The sequence below is a fragment of the Gopherus flavomarginatus genome, chromosome 1 (assembly GCF_025201925.1).
Source record: "Gopherus flavomarginatus isolate rGopFla2 chromosome 1, rGopFla2.mat.asm, whole genome shotgun sequence".
Taxonomy (NCBI): domain Eukaryota; kingdom Metazoa; phylum Chordata; order Testudines; family Testudinidae; genus Gopherus; species Gopherus flavomarginatus.
The window spans coordinates 123,516,262-123,539,501 of NC_066617.1; the positions used below are offsets into that span (position 1 = coordinate 123,516,262).

Sequence of the window (23,240 nt, forward strand, 5' to 3'; positions counted from 1 at the left end):
AGTCGTGGATGATGCAATCATAACGAAGCTTACATCACTCTGCTGAACAAATTGCCCTAGATCAGCTCTAGAAATCATACAGTGTCATGCTGTCTTATTTGTCAGTGTTTGATTTTGCAAAGGGACACATTTCTGTTTAGCCAAAGTGAGCAGAGATACCTCGTACTTGTGTGAACAGTGCAGATAACATCTGCTATGTTTGTGGTGAAGTGACTTTTGCATCACAAAAGTGCAGTATAACCACTATGGTTAAGAAAGCCTATCACCTTTATTTTGGCTGCAAAATTGGGGATCAGGACAAGAGGTGGGCCCCACACACATGCTGCAATACTTGTGCAACAAATCTTTGCCAGTGGTTGAACAGGAAAAGCAAATCTATGCCTTTTGCAGTGCCAATGATTTGGAGAGAGCCAACAGATCATACCAGCAATTGTTACTTCTGCATGGTGCCTCCAGTTGGGAAAGGTGTGTCAAAGAAGACAAAGTGGACTGTGCATTATCCAAACATTCCATCAGCTATACGCCCAGTACCCCGCGGAGAAGGACAGCCGGTTCCTGATGCACCAGTATCATTCTCACTTGAGTCGGACGAGGAGGAGGAAGAGGATGAAACTTCTGGTCCTGAACCATCAACGTCACAGGACCCACATTTTCTCCCATCCTCCTCCTCTGAACCACACCTCATAACACAAGGTGAACTGAATGACCTTGTCAGGGCTTTGGAACTACCCAAGAGTAAGGCAGAGCTGTTGGGCTCCAGACTACAGCAGTGGAATCTCCTGGCAGGCTATCAGGGCAAATGGAGCCCATCAATGCTTGCAGACTATTGCTGGACAGTGACAAGAGATGCTCCATTTAATGAATACAAGAGACAAGCCAAGAAGCGCCGAGTAGACACTGAATAGGACTAAACTATGTACATAATTTTTTTTGTCTTTTGTTTCATAATAAATTTTATTTCTATAACCCTTTTGCTGATTCTTAAAGTGTTACATAAACAGGACAGGTGAAATATTATCATGTAAAGCAAACATAAACACATGAAAAGACCTAGGTTTACAATTTATGATTAAAACTCTACTATCTACACAATATACATAGACATAAAATGTAAAAACTTGGCTACTGTTTCTAAGATACTTATCAGTTTTAATTGTCATATTTGAATTCAGCACATCAAAATACATAATAAATATCACATTTTATCTCGAAAGCAGACGACTTCTCAAAAATTGTAGACCAGTGTTAGCTAACAAAAAGATGTGGATACAAATTTCTGCATATATTTGGAAGATCCCCAATTCTTGTATGATGCATGACTTTAGACTGGAAGTTTCTTAGGGCAGCGACGGGTCTGTCAGCATGATGTCTAGTATAATGACATCACAATATAAATATGTAGTAATAGACAATCCATATCCCTAACTTCCCTGTCTCCCCCAAAAAGAGAGGAATTCTATTTCTGCAAGAATCATCCACTCACTTAACTTAAAAACAGTATTTTTTAGTCCCATGGTCTTCATACAAAACCCTTGAGGACCATACTGCTCCCATCTCAGCCTATGGCAGCCATTCTTCTGAAGATCATACAGAACTAATCACTGTTGCTTTTTAATTGGCCAAATGATCCCGCAGATATAAGTTAATCATATCCTGCTAGGTGCTAACTCAGTGCTTTTTCTAGCTTTATGGAGAGATAAACTAGAGTTTGGTAATTGACCTTGGTCTTCCACTTTGTGGTATACCATGAGATTGGCTTAGTTCAGGGATATATTTTATTTGAATTTTAGTCTTGTAGAATTTGGAAGTCAGAGTGCCCAGTTCTTCTTTAATCTTCATGGTTGCAACTCTGTTATTTTTGCAGCTGAATCCATGTAGGAGTGTAAATTAGGCCTGATTTTAAGTGCTGTCTGTCCTCTAGAATGGCAATTGAACAAGTGGTAGGGGCTTAAGTGTTCATGTTCTGTTGTCCAGTACATTAACAGTCACACTCTTCCCTGTTCTCTCCAAAAGTGTAAGATGATGTGATAATGTCTGTGGGAGAAGTGCATAAAATTATGACTTTAATAGCTGAACAGTTGTTTCACTGCTTTTAAATTGAAAATAAGCTGCTTTTTTTTAAAGCCAGAAGAAAGGTAAATGCAATGTTCATGGTTCCAAGAGGTAAATATGCAATACTTTATTGGAAACATTGCAGTGTACTCCAGATCTCTCCCAACATGCCTGCAGCTTTGTCTGCAGTTTTGTGAGAGACTTCTGTGATCTTAAGATGAAGATATATATGATTATCAAATGGTGGATTTCGATTTTCTTAATGGATTAAAGTATTGAACTCCTCTGTAATAGGCTGATGGGAAGGGATGAGTGCAGAACTAGAACTAAAAGATTTTAAATATATATGGAATAAATCATTTTAGTGAAATTTATCAGACTTGGACTATATGGCCAAAGATTCAAAGGTGTGGTTTTATACATAATAATTACCTTCTAAAGGTGACATGTTTAAGACTGAAATTAAAACTTCATAAAGTAAACAGCTCATTCTGAAGCAACAAATAAATGTATTCTATGCAGAAAACCACCGGCGTACAGAATAAATATCTAACACATTAAAAATTGTATTAAGAGTTTTACTACTTCTGAGCTGCATGTTGTTGAACTGCATATTTTGGTCTTCCCATGTCTGTGTGCATGCAGACTAGGTTCCTTTTAGGATTAGTTTTTAAATGGACAGATGAATTGTAAAAATAAAAACGTTGTCCTAGTAGCATCAGTAAAACAAGAGGAAATAAAACAGTATAAGGTAAATGTTTATTAAATCAGATGAACAGCTCTGCTCCCAGCTGTCTATTAATCTGTTATCCAAAATAGTCAAATTTTAGCAAATAAGTTTTTCTTAGTTATCCCATGGTTGTATGTATTGCCATTTGCTTGTGATGGGAGTTAAATATACTTGACATCAGAAAAGATTTACAGTGTGTGGTTCATGATTGAGTACCTTTTCCTTTACACTGCCTTGTAATAGATCAGTTGAGTTACTTGAGCATCAGCCTTTTTTGTGAAAACTATAGTTTTAGGGACTGATACTGTAAATATTGATGAACGTGCATAACTTCAGTCAGTGGGACTGTTTGAGTGAATGATGTTATGGATATGCATAACTGTTTGCACGATGAAGCTTTAAATGTAAAATTCTGCCACTGAATGTTCTAAGAATTGTCAATAATGCTGTGATTGGGAAATTTGCAGATCGATTGTCGTGTGTTCTATGAAATATCATAAATAATTTGTGGAGGCTCCTTCGAAAAAGCAGGGACTTTTAATCCAACTTGTATCCTTTGCATCATTATAACCTTTTAAAGGAATGCTGATGCAGTTAAATTTTTCACTTAGGAAGAATGGTGCAAAGCTATTCGTTAACTTATAGTCTGAAAAATTATTGCCTGGATTTTCTGTCTGCTGTATGCTATGCAGCTAAAAATGCCTGTCAAAAGACTAAACTTAGATGAACTGAAGGAAAAAATGACTTGAGGGTAGGGATTTCTGGAGACAGTGACTGTTGTTCTCCAGATCTTAAATTGTATTTAATGGAGGTATATTTATAAGTGTAATCAAACTAAAGAGCATAACTGATAAAGATGTGGTTTTGTATATCTTTATGTATGTGCGTAATACAGCTGTATTCACTACATCCTCAGTTCTCAACCATGGGTCCAGGGCCCTCTGGGGGGCTGCAAGCAGGTTTCAGCGAGTCCACCAAGCAGGGCTGGCGTTAGACTCGCTAGGGCCTAGGGCAGAAAGCCGAAGCCATGCTGCGTGGCGCTGAATCCAGAGAGCAGCTTAACTTCACTGGGCCCCCTGTGAGTGGGATCCCACACAATTGCCCTGCTTGCTAACCCCTACTGTCTGCCTTGGCTTTTATATGCAGAAAAACAGTTGTGGGACAGGTGGGCTATAAAGTTTTTTTATAGCATGTTAGTGGAGGGTGGGCTTAGAAAGAAAAAGATTGAGGACCCATGACCTAAATAAAACAAGAATTTCTGACAAATTTTCAAGGTCAGCTGTATATTTTTTTTTTACTCATTTAATGTAATTTTTTATTATATTCACACTTGGTGTGGATTAAATAGTTCTTGTAGGCTTATAGATCTATGAAAATTGGCTAACAAAAGTTTTACTGACCCTCAGTTATAACTGTTAACAAGAAGTTAACAGTTAACTGTTAATAAGGCTGTTGTGAGCTGTTCATGTTCTCGAAGTGCAACCCAAAATGGGAATTAATTTTTATTTTATTCTTTCAACTAGTCTAAAGTTGAGGGAATGATTGGTGTAAAAATGAAAGTGCAACATATTCGAGAAATTATTTTTGTACATAAACAAAATGTCTTTTTATATATAGAGAAAATAAACCAGAAGTGAGATGTCTAAAATCAGTCATAAAGAAACTAGAAAAATGTGGGATATCTAGACAAGTACCTGTCATACTGTTAGATTATTTCTGTGGGAAAATCAGGTATTTCCTGTAACACTAATTTATCTTTCTTTCCACAGGCACTAACATTATTCTAAACTGAAATGCATACTTTTCCAAAAAGGATCCTTGTTTTAAAAAAAAAAAAAAAAATCTAGGGCCACTGTCTATTGGTCTTAGATCTATTGAGGTATTGAGTTTTGTTGGCTGCATTCCAAATTGCAGTGTATTGAAATTGTAAGAAAAGATGCATCAAGAAAAGGAGGTTAGTTTGTTGGCTTGATGCATTTTCAGATAGCTTTAGCTACTCTAAGACTGTGTAAAAATATGAAAAATATTTTACTCTTACTTCACAGAACTTAATAACCTAGCAGCTTGGCTTTTCTTTATAAAAATACAAAACTTCTTTTGAACTTGCATCCATGGCCATTTTCTCTTCACTTCATCTTTGGAAGGGTTAGTCTCATGCCTTAGGTTGTATGTTCTCCTTTTTGTACCAAAAAAAAAAAAAAGTCAGGCAGAAATATTTATGGTTCTTGCAGCTCGTTTCCTCTGTGGAACATCTTTTGAGAGATCCCATTCTTTACTACCCAACTGCCCAATCTTTCTCAGATCATTCTGTTGTTATGGTTCTGTGGAGCACAGTAAAGCGCTTTTTCAGACCCTTTTATACCATAATTTGAGAACCACTGAAATAAAGAATGAGTACATGTATTCCGTACTGATTTGCTCAAGACGTACTATGACTAAATGGGTATAAACATCAGATCTGAAATACTTAAACTCTTCAACGTTACAATTCTAATTCTAGCCAGGATCAGCTCAACTCTTCATCCAAGACAGCTGAAATGGAGTACCAAGCACTTCAGTTTCTTTCAGATGACCTCTTTAAAAAAACAGGTCCTATCTGACCCATAAAGTCAGATCCTGTAATTCTTTGCATTAGAATGACAGCCTGCTCTGCCATCTTTAGTCAATTTGTGTCTTCTCTGTGCTCCATGCTGTTGTGAGCTGGCTGTCACTTAGCTACTGCTAAGTGGAAAGCTTTGTTTCTTTGGAATAAGAGATGTTAATATATTAAACATTTTATACCTGTACAAGTAACCATCGTCCTCTTTTGAGATAGGATAACTGGTAGTGGGAAAGGAAAAGTGACACATTTTGTTAGTGTTACAAAGGCTACTTAAATTATCCAGATTAACACATGAATTTTGTATTTGTAGTAGTGAACTGCTAATCTGTCTGGTTTGGAATTGAGGCATAATATCGCGTGCTCGTTAGTGAGGATGGAAAAACCTGATCCCATACTGAAATCTTAAAAATCAACAGTGAATTGAATAGTAACTAATCCTGTTTTTAATTCAGTCTTAGAGTATCACAAAGGAAAGACAAGACTTCCTGAAGGCCCTGACAATAATGTAGAGAGAGCTAAAGAAATATAGAGTTAAAGAAAAGCTACTAAAGAACTAATTAAAATATAACTTTCATGGAACTAGTAGATGTGTATCACAGCTGAGATAACTAAATTGTTTTGGAATAGGAGTTCTTTGTGGGTGAGCCACTCCAGTAAATAAGCCGGGGGTAGAGGAGATGGGAGATCATGTCTGAGAAAAAACAACTTCTTGAGGGGAAAAAAATAGATTTTCATGAAAGAAGACTGACCTTTATGTCTTTCCAGATATTCAGAGGATTGGCCTGCTGTGCCAACAGTCAGAGAGGGGATGGGTAATATGTGAAGGGAGATTTACAAATATTTAAACCCATGTGGTTACTTTACTAGGTTCAGAGAGAGACAACTCATTAGAGCAGTAGTTCTCAAACTTTTGTACTGGTGACCTCTTTCAAATAGCAAGCCTCTGAGTGCGACCCCCACCCTCATAAATTAAAATCCCTTTTTTATATATTTAACACTATTACAAATGCTGGATGAAAAGCTGGGTTTGGGGTGCAGGCTGACAACTCGCAACCCCCCCTTCGGGGTTGTCATAAACAGATAGCTAAGAGTTAATGTCTCTTTCACCTGAAGCACCTGACCAGAGGACCAGTCAGGAAACCGGATTTTTTCAACTCTGGGTGTAGGGAAGTTTGTGTCTGAGTCTTTGTCTGTCTGCCTGCTTTCTCTGAGCTTTGGAGAAGTAGTTCTGCTTTCTAATCTTCTGTTTCTACGTGTAAGGACAAAGAGATCAGATAGTAAGTTATATGGTTTCTTTTCTTTGGTATTTGCATGAATATAAGTGCTGGAGTGCTTTGATTTGTATTCTTTTTGAATAAGGCTGTTTATTCAATATTCTTTTAAGCAATTGACCCTGTATTTCGTCACCTTAATACAGAGAGACCATTTGTATGTATTTTTCTTTCTTTTTATATAAAGCTTTCTTTTATGACCTGTTGGAGTTTTTCTTTACTTCAGGGAAATTGAGTCTGTACTCACCAGGGAATTGGTGGGAGGAAGAAATCAGGGGAGATCTGTGTGTGTTGGATTTGTTAGCTTGATTTTGCATTCCCTCTGGGTGAAGAGGAAAGTGCTTTTTGTTTCCAGGACTGGGAACGGAGAGGGGGAGTCACTCTGTTTGGATTCACAGAGCTTGTGTCTGTGTATCTCTCCAGGAGCACCTGGAGGGGGGAAGGGAAAAAGGATTATTTCCCTTTGTTGTGAGACTCAAGGGATTTGGGTCTTGGGGTCCCCAGGGAAGGTTTTTCAGGGGGACCAGAGTGCCCCAAAACACTCTAATTTTTTGGGTGGTGGCAGCAAGTACCAGGTCCAAGCTGGTAACTAAGCTTGGAGGTTTTCATGCTAACCCCCATATTTTGGACGCTAAGGTCCAAATCTGGGACTAAAGTTATGATAGGGGTCCTGACCCCCAGTTTGAGAATCCCTGTGTTAGAATGAAAGCCAGTTTGGGCTATAGTAGAGAATATACTGTAGCAGTTTGTAGCTTTATCAGATGCTATTTAGTCCTGGAAACATGGTTAATGTTAAACGTTTTATATTCTGTATGTTTCCCCTTCTGTATCTTTATTAAAATTTTTTATCTAGCTTGGATTTGAACAGACTTCCTCTTTGTAAGAGATCTTGTTATTACAAAGGGGGCTTTATAGGTTTTTGTTATGGAAAAAAGGACTAATAAATGAAGAGATCTGAGGCCAGTAGACCAGTTAAAAATATTTTCCTATCATCCCTAAAGTAGGTCGGCACCAAAAGGGAGCAAGGATAAGACCAGATAATCATTTAAAGATAATTCACTTGAATGGATGGATTGATTTCCTTTTTCTATAAAGTGTAAATTTTGGCTTTCTTTTTCTAGATTTTAAAGCATTTGCCTGGGCTTTTGGTAAAAGTTAATAGTAAAAAGAAGGGGGAGAGGAGGAAGTCGTCATCTGGTACTAACAGTGTTGCAGGGGAATCTGAATTTTTTTATTTCATGCTCTGTTCATTCTTCACACGCTGTGCAGCTACTGAAAAAGTATTGAACTTTTGCTGGCTGATTGAAAACAAGCATAATCATTTATTTACACTTGCATGTTTGAGTTTCTTTGCAAAATCTGCTATTGCTTTCTCAATTTTTTATTTTAAACAGTTCTATATTGACAGTTGGAAACTGCCCTCTTTGAGTGACAATGTCCCACATGGGCTGCAGTAGTGCAAGTTTCCACACTGTCCTACCATTGTGCCTTATCCAAAGAGGAGATATCTAAGTGTATATGGCTGTGTCATGGAGCTGGAAGTATACACATAAAAGTACACAATTGTGGCAGCTCTGATTAAACTAGCATGCTAAAGTTCAGGTGTAGCCATGGAGGGATGCGCTTGTCACCCCAGTATGATATTTATCTGAAACCCTAGGTATGTACTCAAGTGACTAACCCATACTGCTGCTGCTATGTGTCTATTTTTAGCGTGCTAGCTTAGGGTTACCATATTTCAGGTCCCAAAAAGAGGACACTGCTGGGGGGAGGGAAGCTGCACTCGCCCTGTAATAGATGCTCTTCGAATCCGTAGAATGCCACAGTTTCTGCTTCAAAGATCTTACATTGTAAAGATGCAAGATATAGCAAAGGATCAGGAAAAAGGATTAAAAGTATGCATGCAATTTATGTATGTACTCTATTGCTGACTGCCCCTCAACTTTAACCATTATTAGTTGGCTCATTTTACTCACTGTAGCAAGTGGGTAAAGAGGGATCTGAGTGAGTAGCTTTGTGAATTCGCTCATGGAGGCTGTTATAGATATAAGGGACAAAAGTTGGAGAAACTGTGAAGACAATTGTGTGGGGAAAATGGGCAAACAAGGCGTCAAGGCTGGTATCATTAATAGGGCATAGAGGATCCAGTTATTAAAACTGGCTGTTAAAAACCTAATCTAAGTTTCACTGTTTGCATTTGTCATCTTGAAAAGACAGAATATAACAGTTTCACTACTGTTTCTAATTAGCTTCTGACTGCCTGGCAGGATCTTCTAGTGCAATATTGCAATCTGAAAATTGTAAATATTTCAGGGAAATGCTTAAAAAAACAAGAATATAAAATGGAATTAAAATGTTTGATTGCAGGGTTTTGTAAGCTGGAGGAATTCTAGAAGTAATAGGACTAAACCATTAGAACGCTTTCTGGAAAATATTCTAGACCCAAATGGAAGAGTTCAATTCTTGAGGGGGACATTTGGGGATTGGTCCTGCTTTGAGCAGGGGGTTGGACTAGATCTCCTGAGGTCCCTTCCAACCCTAATAATCTATGATTCTGTGATTCTAAATTAAATATTTAAGTTCTTTCAACTGATTGGTGGTATTAGTTTTAAAGTTTTGACACATTCATGTAACGCTTTTCAATCTGTGACACTGTTGCTGTTGACTGGTTCCAATAAAAATTTCTGATTCTTTTAAAAGTAGATGTCCTATGTGGCAGGACGGCACTGCTTTCTAAAATTGGATGTTCATCTTGTAGTGTTGGATTTGTATAGTGACAGAATGTCTTATCTTCTAGGTAAAATGTATTCTGAGAGTATGGCTACACTTGAAATTTCAAAGCGCTACCGCGGCAGCGCTTTGAAGTGTGAGTGTTGTCAGAAAGCCAGCGCTGGGATAGAGGTCTCCCAGCGCTGCACGAAAACCACATCCTCTATGGGTGTAACTTGCAGCGCTGGGAGCCACGCTTCCGGCGCTGCGGCACTGATTACACTGAGGCTTTACAGCGCTGTATCTTGCAGCGCTCGGGGGATGTTTTTTCACACCCCTGAGCGCGAAAGTTGCAGCGCTGTAAAGTGCCAGTTTAGCCAAGGCCTCAGTATCAAACACAAGGGATTACATTTTTCTTATGGCAGTACCATTTAGTAATTATAAGATCCAGCCTCAGTGCACAATGGAGAAAGTTTTAAGTCGATCTTCAGCCAAAGAAGGTACACACATGTAAAGGCTTAATACATTAAGTAGTGTTGCATAAGTAGATATGCCCTAGATGTCCTCCAAAAAAGGTGGTTGTGCTGTTGAGCATGGCTGGTGAGGCAAGGGTACAATTGTATAAGGAACTTGAATCAAGAGGAACAATGCTATTCTTTAAGAAATGCATGACTTGTCTGGGTAAAAAATGCCTGCATTTAATTACGCCAGTGACCACGGATACACATGCAGATCCTCAGAGGAGGTGGGTAATTGGTATCCTGTTGCTAGAGCTGGGGTAGATAAGACAAAACAGCAGGAGGAAGTTCTCATGGCTTTAAATAAAGATTTGACACATCTTTAGTCTGTTGAAAGGTAAGTCTTAATCTCTCAAAACTGAAGTATGTAAATATAAGTGAGCTGCTGATCTCCTGTGCAGGCTGTGCTGTTGGGCAGGATGTAATAATGAGCAGTATGGACTTAAGATCCTTTTTTCCCTCAGCATTGAGACAGTAGAATATGGAATGAGATTGATGTAATTGAACTTTCCTGCCTGGAAACAACAGGTAACTTGTTGAAAGGCTAGAGAGTGGGAGTACCAAAAAAATAAAAGCTAAAGTGTGCTCCCTTAATGGCAAGAGGAGCTGGGGGTTAAGGTGGCACTTGCTTTTGGTGACGTGATGAAATCCCCATAAGAGGGAGTCGTAATGCAAATGAACCTTGGGATGATCAGGAGTGGGGCGTAGGAGTGTCATATTATTATGGGTTTGGTTTTGCTTTGAAAAACAAACTTCCGTTTCCTGAGCAGAGGAATCATCCACCTCTTGAATGTTTCCTTTCCACCCCAATTTCCTGTCTGTAGAGTAGGAAATAACTACCCTTCAAATGGTGGACGTCGGTCAAGTTGTTGCATTGCCTTAGAATAGTGTGTTCTGGAACTCAGCTGTCCACTTCGATCACAAAAGGACTATCTGCTTTGGAAAGGGCTTTCACCACCGCTCAATCACTTTTATTCCTCTAAAATTAGGATGATCTTTTCACTGGCCAAAGAGGACTAAATGTAGGAAATCAGAGCTGATAATGTGCTTTTTGAAGTTATTGCATACCACAATACTAGAATGTGTTTTGAAAACCTAAAAATTCAGTGAATTTGAGAATTCATAACTAACACTGAACTTCAAATATCTATTAGGTATATACATACCTTGCCTTATGTTCAGACATCTGTGAATAGACTTTACAGCCCTACCCAGTCGCTTGCATTCATAAATATATGGACTGTCTACTCTTTAATATAATTGTAGCTTGTATATAATTCCTGAAAGTTTGACACAGCTTTGTTTTCTAACAGAAAGCTTTTTCTTGGGGAAACAATTACCTTTTGTCATGACTAAATTAGTGTCATTGCTCCTTCTCAAACTCTTGATGTATTGACTTACTGTAATGATTCACAGCGGTACTTTTTGTTGTAGACTAGCATTTATCAAAATACTCTTATCCATTCTTTTGGAAGGTTCATCACATGAGACCGTTTCCAAACATATCTGAATAGCTTTAAAGCAAAAATATTCGACTTTATTGTGTGAAATTATTTCTCCTCCCAGAAAATAACTCTGCTTTAACTTTTTATGTTTGCTTTCTTATTCTTGAAGGCAGGATTCACATGTCCCCAACACTTAAAAGCAAAGGCTGAAGGACTAGTATAAATATGAGACCACAAATGCTTCAACATACTGGAGCAGACAAAATTACATCTGCAGGTAAAAGGCAAAATATGAAGCCCAGTGGATGTATGTGTAGACGTCACTTGTATCTTTCAACTTCATCTTTCTTTCTTTCTTTTGGTGGGATGAAGGAGAGGGAAGGACTAAAGTAATAGAATGAGCAGCATAGTTGCAAAATACTATCTCTTAGACAAAAGAGTAAGGGAACTATGTAAGGACCAAAAAGTATTGGAAACTTGGCATTTCCTTCAAATCTTTGACCTTCATTTCTCACCTTTCAGCTATGGATCACCAAGCAGAATTAAGCGCTGCACCAATGTCTTGCTAGTAATCCAATAAAACAGTCATTTGTGTACAGGATTTGTCTTTCTCTCAATAGAAAGATAACAGGGTTCCTATAAAGATAAATTTAGGAATAGTTAGGTACGTTTTAATCATAGAGTGGTGCATAGAAGAACTTGATATGCTTTCCAGTTTTCAGGTTCTTGTATGTATCTTGATCTGTCTTGCAACCAAGTGTGTCTCTCCTCCTACTTCACCGAAGAAGTTGGCTTGTATCCCAGACTACAATAGAAGAATTGTTTGGCAGAGAAGTCAGCAACCAGTATCTTGGCACTATCTTCAGTTTTTGAGGCCAGGTTACTGAGAACAAAAATAAGCGTAAATACTGCTTTGCAAAATATTCAGCCTTCCAAAAATAAACCAAGTGAAAGAAATGGTATCATTTGGTTAAGAACACATCTTTTACCTACCTGCCAAAGTCATTCTGGTGTATTAGCTTTTTACCTCCAGAATTCAAAATGGAACCATTTGGATATCTTGGGCACCAATTCACATTTCATACATTTTTATATTTACAGTCATTAAGGGCTATTGATGGACTCAAGAACAACTTTTTTAAAGCATTTTGTTTAGAAACAACTTCTCATGTTACTGTTGGTACTTTTTGTATGTAAATAGGTTATTTAATACAAAATACATGTGTTTCTTACTTCACTTACAATCCATTTGATACTATTTCCACATCAAAAAATGAAGCTGAAAACCAGTGGATTGCAACCTCATTTGGTTCTAATTCTTGTTCCCCATTAGCAACTTCTAATATTCAGTTTTCACATAAATAACTTTTGTAATAATTAAAGGAAAGTAAATCCTATGAAGAGTTCTCCTGAGGGTCAATTTCAAACACTTACACAAGTTCTGGTTGGTCTCTGCCATCATTATTGTTGTGTACCTTTTTAAAAATAGGCTTAACCCAATTGACTCTGTATCAGTACTTGACACCAGCTTGGATATAGGTGTGTGCTTAAGCATTAACAGAAGCCTCCTTTAATTATGTCAGGCATTCCTGTCATGGAGTGCAGTGCCCTTGTTAGCCATAACAGCTAGTAGATAAGGGGAGAGGAGTAAGCAATAACTGGTAATCTTCACTCTTTCTAGAAAACCATTTCCTGTTGTTTTCATTAAGATGGTAACCTTTTAATTTCTGTTCTGGACCTGAGCTGAACTTACTTGTCAAGGAACCATCTTAACAAATGCAATTAAGGAGTTCTGCAAGGTGGGCCCTGCTGGTAGAGAACTAAGTGTACTGCAGCAAAACTACATGTAGTATAATTTAGATATGGCCCAAAAACTAAATGAATACTTTGTCTCAGATTTCAGTAACTATGATAATTTGCACATGGCTATGAAGGCAGGATGGATGATTGAAATGAGTATACAGAAATGGAAATTGCCACATCTAAGGTGTGGTTTTTTTATTTGTTTGCTTCCTTGGAAGCATCAGAGATGACCGTGGCTGGAGATGGGACACTGGGTGGGGTGAGTCAGTGCCCCTGAGGTGGCACTGAACATTGTGTCTCATGCTCAGCTGGCTAGTTCTTACTCATGTGCTCAGGGTCTAACTGACTGCCGTGTGTGGGGTTGGGAAGGAATTTCACCCAGGTCAGTTTGGCAGTGACCTGGGGGATGCGGTGGGGTTGTGCCTCTCTGTAGCATGGAGTATATGTCACTTGTCAGGATTATCTGGGTATATTTCACCTTAAATAATTCCTTGCCATTGAAGGTGCCTCAGGCATTTATGCTCTTCAGTCCCTCCTATTCTCTGCCTGTGGGATGTAATGCTATGGTCCAATTTTGGTGGTGAGGTTTAATGTGTGTGGGTGCTGAGGTGGTGTTCATGGCCAGTGGTATACAGGAGCTCTAGACTAGGTGATCTGATGGTCCTGGCTGACTTTAAATTCTATAACTCTCTTGTGTGTTGTAAGATGCCCACTGAACAGTTCCAGTCACTGCGATTTCTATTAGTATTTATTGATTCCTTGATTCAGATTCATAATTTCAAGGTGCATTCTAATACAATACAAGGTGGGACTAGCTACTGTCTAGTTCCAGAAATATCTAGTTGACCACTGGAGCCTCTTGCTTAGATATTCAGATTCCAATACAGAAAACATGTCTTGAAATTTGACACTTCTTTAAAAAGCACCCTAGTGGTCTTTATGGCCACCCTGATGGCAGTCGTTGTAAAATAGAGTGGAAAATACCATCCATGGGACAACTGTTCCATCTGTTGATGTGAGCTTTAGGGTATGTCCATACCTAAGTTTCATGTAAGCTGCAGGACTGTGCAGCAGCCGCCTTAGCGCCCTGCAGGCACTCAAGGAACTAGCTAGGGGAGCGGCACCCCTCCCCTGGCCCCAATCTAGCCCAGTCCCAACCTGCTGCAGCCAGGGTGACCCTGCCTTGGCCCCAACTCTGCTGGGGTGGCCCGGCCCGGACCCAGCCAGGTCTGGACTTGGGAGAGCTGTAGTCCCAGAGCACCCCTTGCACTCCAAACACTTCATCCTCTGCCCCACCCCAGAGCCCACACCCCCAGTTGGAGCCCTCACACCCTGCACCCCAACCCTCTGCCCCAGCCCTCAGCCCCCTGCTACGCTCCACTCCCAGCATATGAATTTTATGTGCACCAATATGAAGGTGATGTGTCACACATGACCATGTTGGTGCACATAATAAAATTTGTTCCGCACGTGGGTAGGAAAAATTAGAGGGAACACTGACTACTGCAAAAAGCCCTGCAGCAATGAGTCTCAGTCCTAATTAACTGGCTTGCACTCCTGTTACAGGGCTAAAATAGTTTGGAGTCTGCATACTGAAACCCACGGGAGCATCTTAAGACCAACGCTGCTATTTTTAGCTTTTATGAGAGCCTGTGTCAGTTGACCTGGGCTCTGAGACTCAGTGAAATAGGTTTTTCAGTGTAGAGGTGTCTTTAGACTTCACCTTAGAAGTTCTTTGTGTGATGACTTATTGACTTCACTTGTCCTAAGAAAGAGGGAGGTTGAAAGTGAGATTTGTGAAGAGAAACATATAAGCTAGGCCTTGTAATCAGTCTTTAAAGATAGAGCTTCTGCATCGTTTAGTTTCTCAAGACCCTGTTTTTACAGCATTGGCTTAGTGCGAACTTCGGAAGAAAAGTTCCTGTTATGTTGAGAAGTCTTTCGGAATTATGGTCAGGTAATATTTATAGAATCCTGTTTTCTCCTGAAAAAATGCAAAAATGTTACACACGCACACAAAAAGCCAGTAGAACTGATACCTATATTTCAAAGAACACCATTGAAATACTGCCACTTCTGGGGTGGAACATGGCAGATGTTAAGCATCATGCAGTAACAATACACAGGTATTTGGAGCAGAATATCATGGTAATCAGGTAAAATGTAATTGCCTAAATAGGAATTATCTGGAGACCAGGATTAATACTGCTAATCTTGCAGTGTGCCATGGGATATTTAACCACAAGTGTTCAGGATCTCAATTTTAAGTCTTCTGGTGGTTAAATCACTTATGCAGTGCAAGTCCTTGAAAGTTCTTATATGTCAATTTAAGTTTTAAAGGTGATCTACAAAGAGAAAAGAATTGGTTTTGTGCCCTTTTGTGCTTCTGTGTGATGTAAAAGAAGATCTGAAAGGTTTTTATCGGTTTCATTTCAGTTTGTTTATACATTTGAAATTCAGGTCTTCAGCTTAGAAGGTTTGATGACAACTAAAGAAATATTGGAATTGACATCAGAAAATGAAAGATGAGTAATCGAAAAATCTGTTCTTTCAATCACATGTTTAAAACTTTTCTAAAACACTAGTGCCCAATGAACACTTTGAGAGGGGAGGATATATCTGCTACTCATGGGCGTGCGCAAGAGGGGACAAGCAAGGGCATGGCCCCCACAATCAGTGGGGACACAGAATTCCTGTGGGGCTGGAGTGGGGAGAGTGCGCTCCTCCAGCCCTGGGGCCGTGTGGAGGGAAGGGGCAGAACCAGGTCCTCTGGCACAGGGAAGAGCCAGCCTCTTCAGCCAGGAGGGAGGGGGAAAAATGAGCTAGCTCCTCTGGCTGCGGAGGGCACAGAGGCCGAACTTTTATTCCTGTGCATGCCCCTGGTTAATCAAGACAGTTGTCCCTCCAATATTCATTTGTGATCTCCAGCAGTTCTTCCAGCAAAGGCAGGGAAAACCAGACTTGACATTCCTGGTATCTCCAAGGTACAACAAACAATGAAGGCTTCATTATTATCAGTTCTAATTTAATTTGCAGATTACCTTTAAAATAGTTTATACTACTTTTTTTATTTGTACTCCAAAGTAACAAAACAAATCTGCGCTTTTATACAAATTAAAACAAAGATTAATCTTAAAAATGAACGCTAAGAAAAGGCTTTGCCTGCAATATTGAAACATTAATTACAGTATATGTCAGGATAACTTAATTTTGTTGGGGAAGGGGTACAAATTAAATAACAAGGGGAATGGATTTTTCATTTATTACATGATTGTGCATCCACAAAAAATATAGTTAGTAAATATCAAAATTGGGTATGGGAGCTACTTACACTCAAGTCACATGTTGAATGTAATTATCTTACTGCTAGAATGATCTATAGATTATTTCTATTTTGGAGCAATACTCAGTGTGTAAGGTGCTGTACAGAAGCAGAGCAAGAAGATGATCCTTGCCCCGAATTGCTTACAATTTAAGTAACACGAGACAGGTGGATGAAGATGGAGGAGCGCAAGCAAACACTGACAATATTGGTCACAATGGGATGTGGGCTTGGCATACCAGCTGTCCAATCTTGGTCTGACTGACAGGGAGGATAATGGTGTTGTGCAGTGTGATTGAGAAGCAAAGCAGGAGGACTTGGAAGTGGAAGAGCAGAAGTGACTTTTGGTTCAAGTTAAACTGAAACTGACACCTGGAGATGTTGGAAATGGACAGATTTAAATTTGGATAAAATAAAACAGGTCTGATTAGACAGGTAGATCTGAGAGTCAGTGGCTTAAAGATTATAGTTGAATTTGTGTTTGGGAACGAGATTCCATAGAAACAACATGTAAAAGGGAAATAGTAAGGGATCAGGAATGGAGGTCTGCGGAATCCCCATAGAAAGTTGGAAGGTGGATAAAGAGGACTCTAACAGACTGAAGGAGTGATTAGAGTAGTACTATTTTTTTTTTTTCCTGTGGGTGCTCCAGCCTCGGAGCACCTACGGTGTCAGCACCGAAGCCTTGTATTTCCTAGCTCTGGATCCAGAGGTTTACATGAATCTGAAAATGTAATGAGTAGCTCATGTGAATGAGGTTTCTGATACACAACCCCCTGACCAAATGTTCCTGCAATTTTCTTTCCTTTGGTTGCATTACATAAGACCATAAGAATGGCCATACTGGATAAGACCAAAGGTCCATCTAGCCCAGTATCTTATCTACTGACAGTGGCCAATTCCAGTTCCCATAGAGGGAGTGAACCTAACAGGTAATGATCAAGTGATCTCTCTCCTGCCATCCATCTCCACCCTCTGACAAACAGAAGCTATGGACACCATTCCTTACCCATCCTGGCTAACAGCCTCCTCAGGCAAGGAGTTCCACGAGCTGACTGTGTGCTGCATGAAGAACTTCTTCCTTTTGTTTTAAACCTGCTGCCCATTCATTTCATTTGGTGGCTCCTAGTTCTTGTATTATGGGAATAAGTAAATAACTTTCCTTATTCACTTTCTCCACATCACTCATGATTTTATATACCTCTATCATATCAGTCTCCTCTTTTCCAAGCTGAAAAGTCCTAGCCTCTTTAATCTCTCCTCATATGGGACCCGTTCCAAACCCCTAATCATTTTAGTTGCCCTTCTCTGAACCTTTTCTAGTGCAAGTATATCTTTGAGATGAGGAGACCACATCTGTATGCAGTATTCGAGATGTGGACGTACCATCGATTTATATAAGGGCAATAATATATTCTGTCTTATTCTCTATCCCCTTTTTAATGATTCCTAACATCCTGTTTGCTTTTTTGACTGCCTCTGCACACTGTGTGGATGTCTTCAGAGAACTGTCCATGATGACTCCAAGATCTTTTTCCTGATTAGTTGTGGCTAAATTAGCTCCCACCATATTGTATGTATAGTTGAGGTTATTTTTTTCCCCATGTGCATTACTTTACATTTATCCACATTAAATTTCATTTGCCATTTTATTGCCCCATCACTTAGTTTTGTGAGATCTTTAAGTTCTTCACAGTCTGCTTTTGTCTTAACTATCTTGAGCAGTTTAATATCATCTGCAAACTTTGCCACCTTACTTTTTACCCTTTTTCTCCAGATCATTTATGAATAAGTTGAATAGAATTGATCCTAGGACTGACCCTTGGGGAACACATAAGAACATAAGAGTGGCTGTACCGGGTCAGACCAAGGTCCGTCTAGCCCAGTATCTGTCTACTGACAGTGTCCAATGCCAGGTGCCCCAGAGGGAGTGAACCTAACAGGCAATGATCAAGTGTTCTCTCTCCTGCCATCCATCTCCATCCTCTGACAAACAGAGGCTAGGGACACCATTCCTTACCCATCCTGGCTAATAGCCATTTATGGACTTAACCTCCATGAATTTATCCAGTTCTCTTTTAAATGTTATAGTCCTAACCTTCACAACCTCCTCAGGTAAGGAATTCCACAAGTTGACTGCACTATGTGAAGAAGAACTTCCTTTTATTTGTTTTAAACCTGCTGCCTATTAATTTCATTTGGTGACCCCTAGTTCTTGTATTATGGGAATAAGTAACTTTTCCTTATCCACTTTCTCCATCAATTTATTCATTACACCACCATTATTATAACACCTCTAGTTACCCCTCTCCATTCTGAGAATTTACCATTTATTTCTACCCTTTGTTCCCTGTCTTTTTAACCAGTTCTCAATCCATGAAAGGACCTTCCCTTTTATCCCATGGCAACTTAATTTACGCAAGAGCCTTTGGTGAGGGACCTTGTTAAAGGCTTTCTGGAAATCTAAGTATACTGTGTCCACTGGATCCCTCTTGTCCACATGTTTGTTGACCCCTTCAAAGAACTCTAAGAGATTAGTAAGACATGATTTCCCTTTACGGAAACCATGTTGACTTTTGCCTAGCAATTTAGGTTCTTCTATGTGTCTGACAATTTTATTCTTTATTATTGTTTCACCTAATTTGCCCAGTACTAATGTTAGACTTACCGGTCTGTAATTGCTGGGATCACCTCTAGAGTCCTTTTTAAATATTGGCGTTACATTAGCTATCTTCCGGTCATTGGGTACAGAAGCTGATTTAAAGGACAGGTTGCAAACCATAGTTAATAGTTCTGCAACTTCACATTTGAGTTCTTTCAGAACTCTTGGGTGAATGCCATCTGGTCCCGGTGACTTATTACTGTTAAGTGTATTAGTTAATTCCAAAACCACCTCTAATGACACTTCACCTACAAAAGCCGGCTCAGGTTTCTGAATCTCCCTAACATCCTAAGCCGTGAAGCAAAGAATCTGTTTAGTTTCTCTGCAATGACTTTATTGCCTTTAAGTGCTCCTTTTGTGTCTTGATCATCCAGGGACCCCACTGTTTAGCAGGCTTCCTGCTTCTGATGTTGTACTTCAAACATTTTATTACCTTTTCAGTTTTTGGCTAGCCGTTCTTCAAACTTCTCTTTGGCTTTTCTTTTCACATTTTTACACTTAATTTGGCAGTGTTTATGCTCTTTTCTATTTACCTCCCTAGGATTTGACTTCCACTTTTTAAAAGATGCCTTTTTATCTCTCACTATTGATTTACATGGTTGTTAAGCCACTCTTTTTTAGTTCTTTTACTGTGTTTCTTAATTTGGGGTATACATTTAAGTTGGGCCTCTATTATGGTGTCTTTAAAACACATCCATGCAGCTTGCAGGAATTTCACTTCAGTCACTGTACCTTTTAATTTCTGTTTAACTAATACCCTCATTTTTGCATAGTTCCCCTTTTTGAAATTAAATGCCACAGTGGTTGGCTGTTGAGATGTTCTTCCCACCACAGGGATGTTAAATGTTATATTATGGTCACTATTTCCAAGTAGTCCTGTTATAGTTACCTCTTGGACCAGCTCCTGCACTCCACTCAGGTCTAAATCGAGAGTCATTTAAAGTATCGAGAAATTTTGTCTCTGCATTTTGTCCTGAGGTGATATGTCCCCAGTCAATATGGGGAGAACTGAAATCTCCCACTATTACTGAGGTCTTAATTTTGATAGCCTCTCTAATTTTCCTTAGCATTTCATCGTCACGATCACTGTCCTGGTCAGGTGGTCGATAATAGCTCCCTAATGTTATAGTCTTATTAGAGCATGAAATTATTATCCATAGAGATTCTATGGAACATGTGGATTCATTTAAGATTTTTACTTCATTTGATTCTACGTTTTCTTTCACATGTCGTGCAGAGGTGGGGAGTAGCACTATCTGTTCTGTCCTGCCTTAATTTCCCTTATTCAGGAACACTGTGAAAAGTATAAGGAGAGTGCTCCTGCCAACAAAGTCCTATTCACCTGGACACTTTTCTTCAGTAAAACTTCTGTATGAGTGGTTTTTTTGGTTTTTTTTTTTTTTTTTAACGTACTTGAATGACAGAAGTTTTTTGCTGATGAAGTGCTAGCGTAGACAAAAAGCCTAACTCTGTAGATTCGAAGATTAGAGACATAGTTTGAATTTCAGGTATGTGCAGAAAAAATTAGACTAACCACGTGATTTGTAAACGCTAATTTTTTTATGACTGGCTCTATCTTGGGAAGCCTTTGTTCAAATGACTCCAAATTTGGCACACCACCCCTATCCTCTACCTCATGATGCACAAATTTAGACAATCTGAGTAAGCATGTAGATTTCAAGCACTTCTAATAGCCTTTTAAACCAGGGGTAGGCAACCTATGGCATGTGTGCCAAAGGGGGCATGTGAGCTGATTTTCAGTGGCACTCTCACTGCCCAGGTCCTGGCCACCGATCTGGGGGGCTCTGCATTTTATTTTAATTTTAAATGAAGCTTCTTAAACATTAAAAAAATCTTATTTACTTTACATACAACTATAATTTAGTTATATATTATAGACTTATAGAAAGAGACCTTCTAAAAACGTGAAATTATATTACTGGCATGCAAAAATTAAATCAGAGTGAATAAATGAAGACTCGGCACACCACTTCTGAAAGATTGACGACCCCTGTTTTAAACAGACAGTGATGCTCAGCCTTAATTATAACAGAATTGGTGCTCTGTGTCCAAAACAGTGATGGGCAAGTTTGATTATTTTGTTTTTAAAGCTTCCAAGCAGGCCGGAGCAAGTTAAATCAAAGTGGTTTAAATCACTTATTTCAAGTAGGGTTGCCACCACTGAGATGAATAATTGGCCACGCACCAACCACCCCATTCCAAATAAAGAGTCCTAGTACTGACCATGCAAGCCTCATGTCCATCTCGCTTCCCAAAGTCCTCAAGGAGTCACTCCCTACTGTCCCAGCCAGGAGCCCTGCTTCTTACCCTTTCCCTGCTGGTGAGTCTCAGGTCTGTTCTACTTCCTGGTTTCTGGCTCTGAGAGGAGCTGCCTTGGTTTCAGCAGGTGAGGGCTTAGCTCAAAGTGAAACCTGCGGGCTGGCAAATCTCCCTACAGAGATGTGCCTGGCTGGTATTACAGGATTGTTGCATGCACAGCCAAAAAGGCACACTGTATCTTTTTAGATGTAGGCGGGTAAAAACCAGCCGGGTGGCAATCCTAATTTTAAGCATGATTTAAATCAGTGAGCAGGAAATTATATATTTCATCTTTGATTTAATCTTGTTTTGCCTTTGTATTTTTTAGCTATTTTCCTAAACACACACACACACACACACAAAAAAAGTTGTTGGTTGGTGACCCATTAAGCTTTTACTAAATTTGGTACTTCTTTTTGCTAACCAGGAGAATATTGTGTATGTATACATTTATTTAAGATGATATATAGCTTAACGGACATTTATTCAGATTCTTAATTTTTACTTTGTTAAATGGTGAAATGGTGCATTTCTCATTTACTAGATTAATTTTTTACTTGTGCCTTGTGTGAGGTTGGATTTTGATGGAAATTCAATTAATGTGCAAAACTAGCTTTTAAAATTGTTTATTAAATAAAACTACCTTAAATATGCTGGCTGCATTGGGGGAGTGAGGAAGGGAATCAAAACCTGTTTTGCAGCTTAGACTGATTTATAAAGGAAGTATCAAGTATCTACTTAAAAAAAGAACTAAATAAATTCATGGAGGATAAGTCCATTAATGGCTATTAGGCAGGCTCTAACCTCTGTTTGCCAGAAGCTGGGAATGAGTAACAGGGGATGGATCACTTCATTACCTGTTCTGTTCATTCTTCTGGGGCACCTGGCATTGGCTGCTGTCAGAAGACAGGACACTGGGCTAGATGGACCTTTGGTCTGACCATATGGCCGTTCTTATGTATTTGTAGTTACTGTACTGAACCGATCGTTTATGGTCTCTATATCCTTCGTGATTTTAGGTTTAGTAGATTTCGTTCTGACACCTAGTTTTTATTAATAAATTGGAAGAGGAAAACACGTTTTCTTGCGTTTTCAACTTATTCATTTTCTCATGTTAGAATGACTTAATCATTGAACTGAATAAGTTGAATAAACTAAAATAGAGGAAGTATTCTCTGCACCTTGAAGAGAAGCTACTCTGTCAAAAGCTGGATTAGTGCTTCAGCAAATTCAAGTTGCAAGTATTTAGGCAGTGATGTTCACCAGTTCAGTGGTTTGACTTTCTTTAAAACTTTGACAGCAAACATAGTGCTTATTTTATTTATTTAATTGGTTTTAATAGGTTATGGTAAATTTAGGCCTAAAACTTGAAATTGGTGTTCTAGATTAAGTATTTTTTCTTTCTTAAAATTAACCTATTTCAAGTTAAACAATTACATTGTGAAATGGCGGAAATTTTGATAGTGATACCTCTGTTTATTATGCTATGATTCAGTTTCCCTTTTAGTGAATAACAGAATGTGCTCAGAACCAAGTGTAATATTTCATTGGTTTTAATTGCTTCATTTTATCTGCACTTTGTCAGTCAGACAATGGAGTATATATCCCTGAAAAATAAGATTACTGTCAGACTTGAAGCTTTATTTGTTACTTCTGCGTTCAGTTGCATAGTGGAGCTACAGGGAGTTGCCCCTCAAGGGTCAAAGGTACAGTCACTGGTAAGATTATTTACCTATTGCACAATTTGCTGTGTATGCAAACTGCAGTTCCTGGGTGCAGATCCTTAGCTGTTGTAAATTGTCATAGC

At 39.0% G+C, this 23,240-nt stretch overlaps 1 protein-coding gene across 20 annotated transcripts in view; it reads left to right on the top strand.

The window, feature by feature from the left end:
* Window positions 1-23,240, top strand: part of PLEKHA5 (pleckstrin homology domain containing A5) — a 294,700-nt gene that overhangs the window by 24,578 nt on the left and 246,882 nt on the right. The window contains exon 4 of one of the 20 annotated variants that reach the window (XM_050968138.1): window positions 11,497-11,552. The exons of the other annotated variants lie outside the window; for them this stretch is intronic. Coding sequence (XP_050824095.1) covers window positions 11,497-11,524 — 28 coding nt within the window. The 3' untranslated portion in view covers window positions 11,525-11,552. Of the gene's footprint in view, window positions 1-11,496; window positions 11,553-23,240 lie in introns of those variants that run through there. 20 annotated transcript variants of the gene reach the window in all.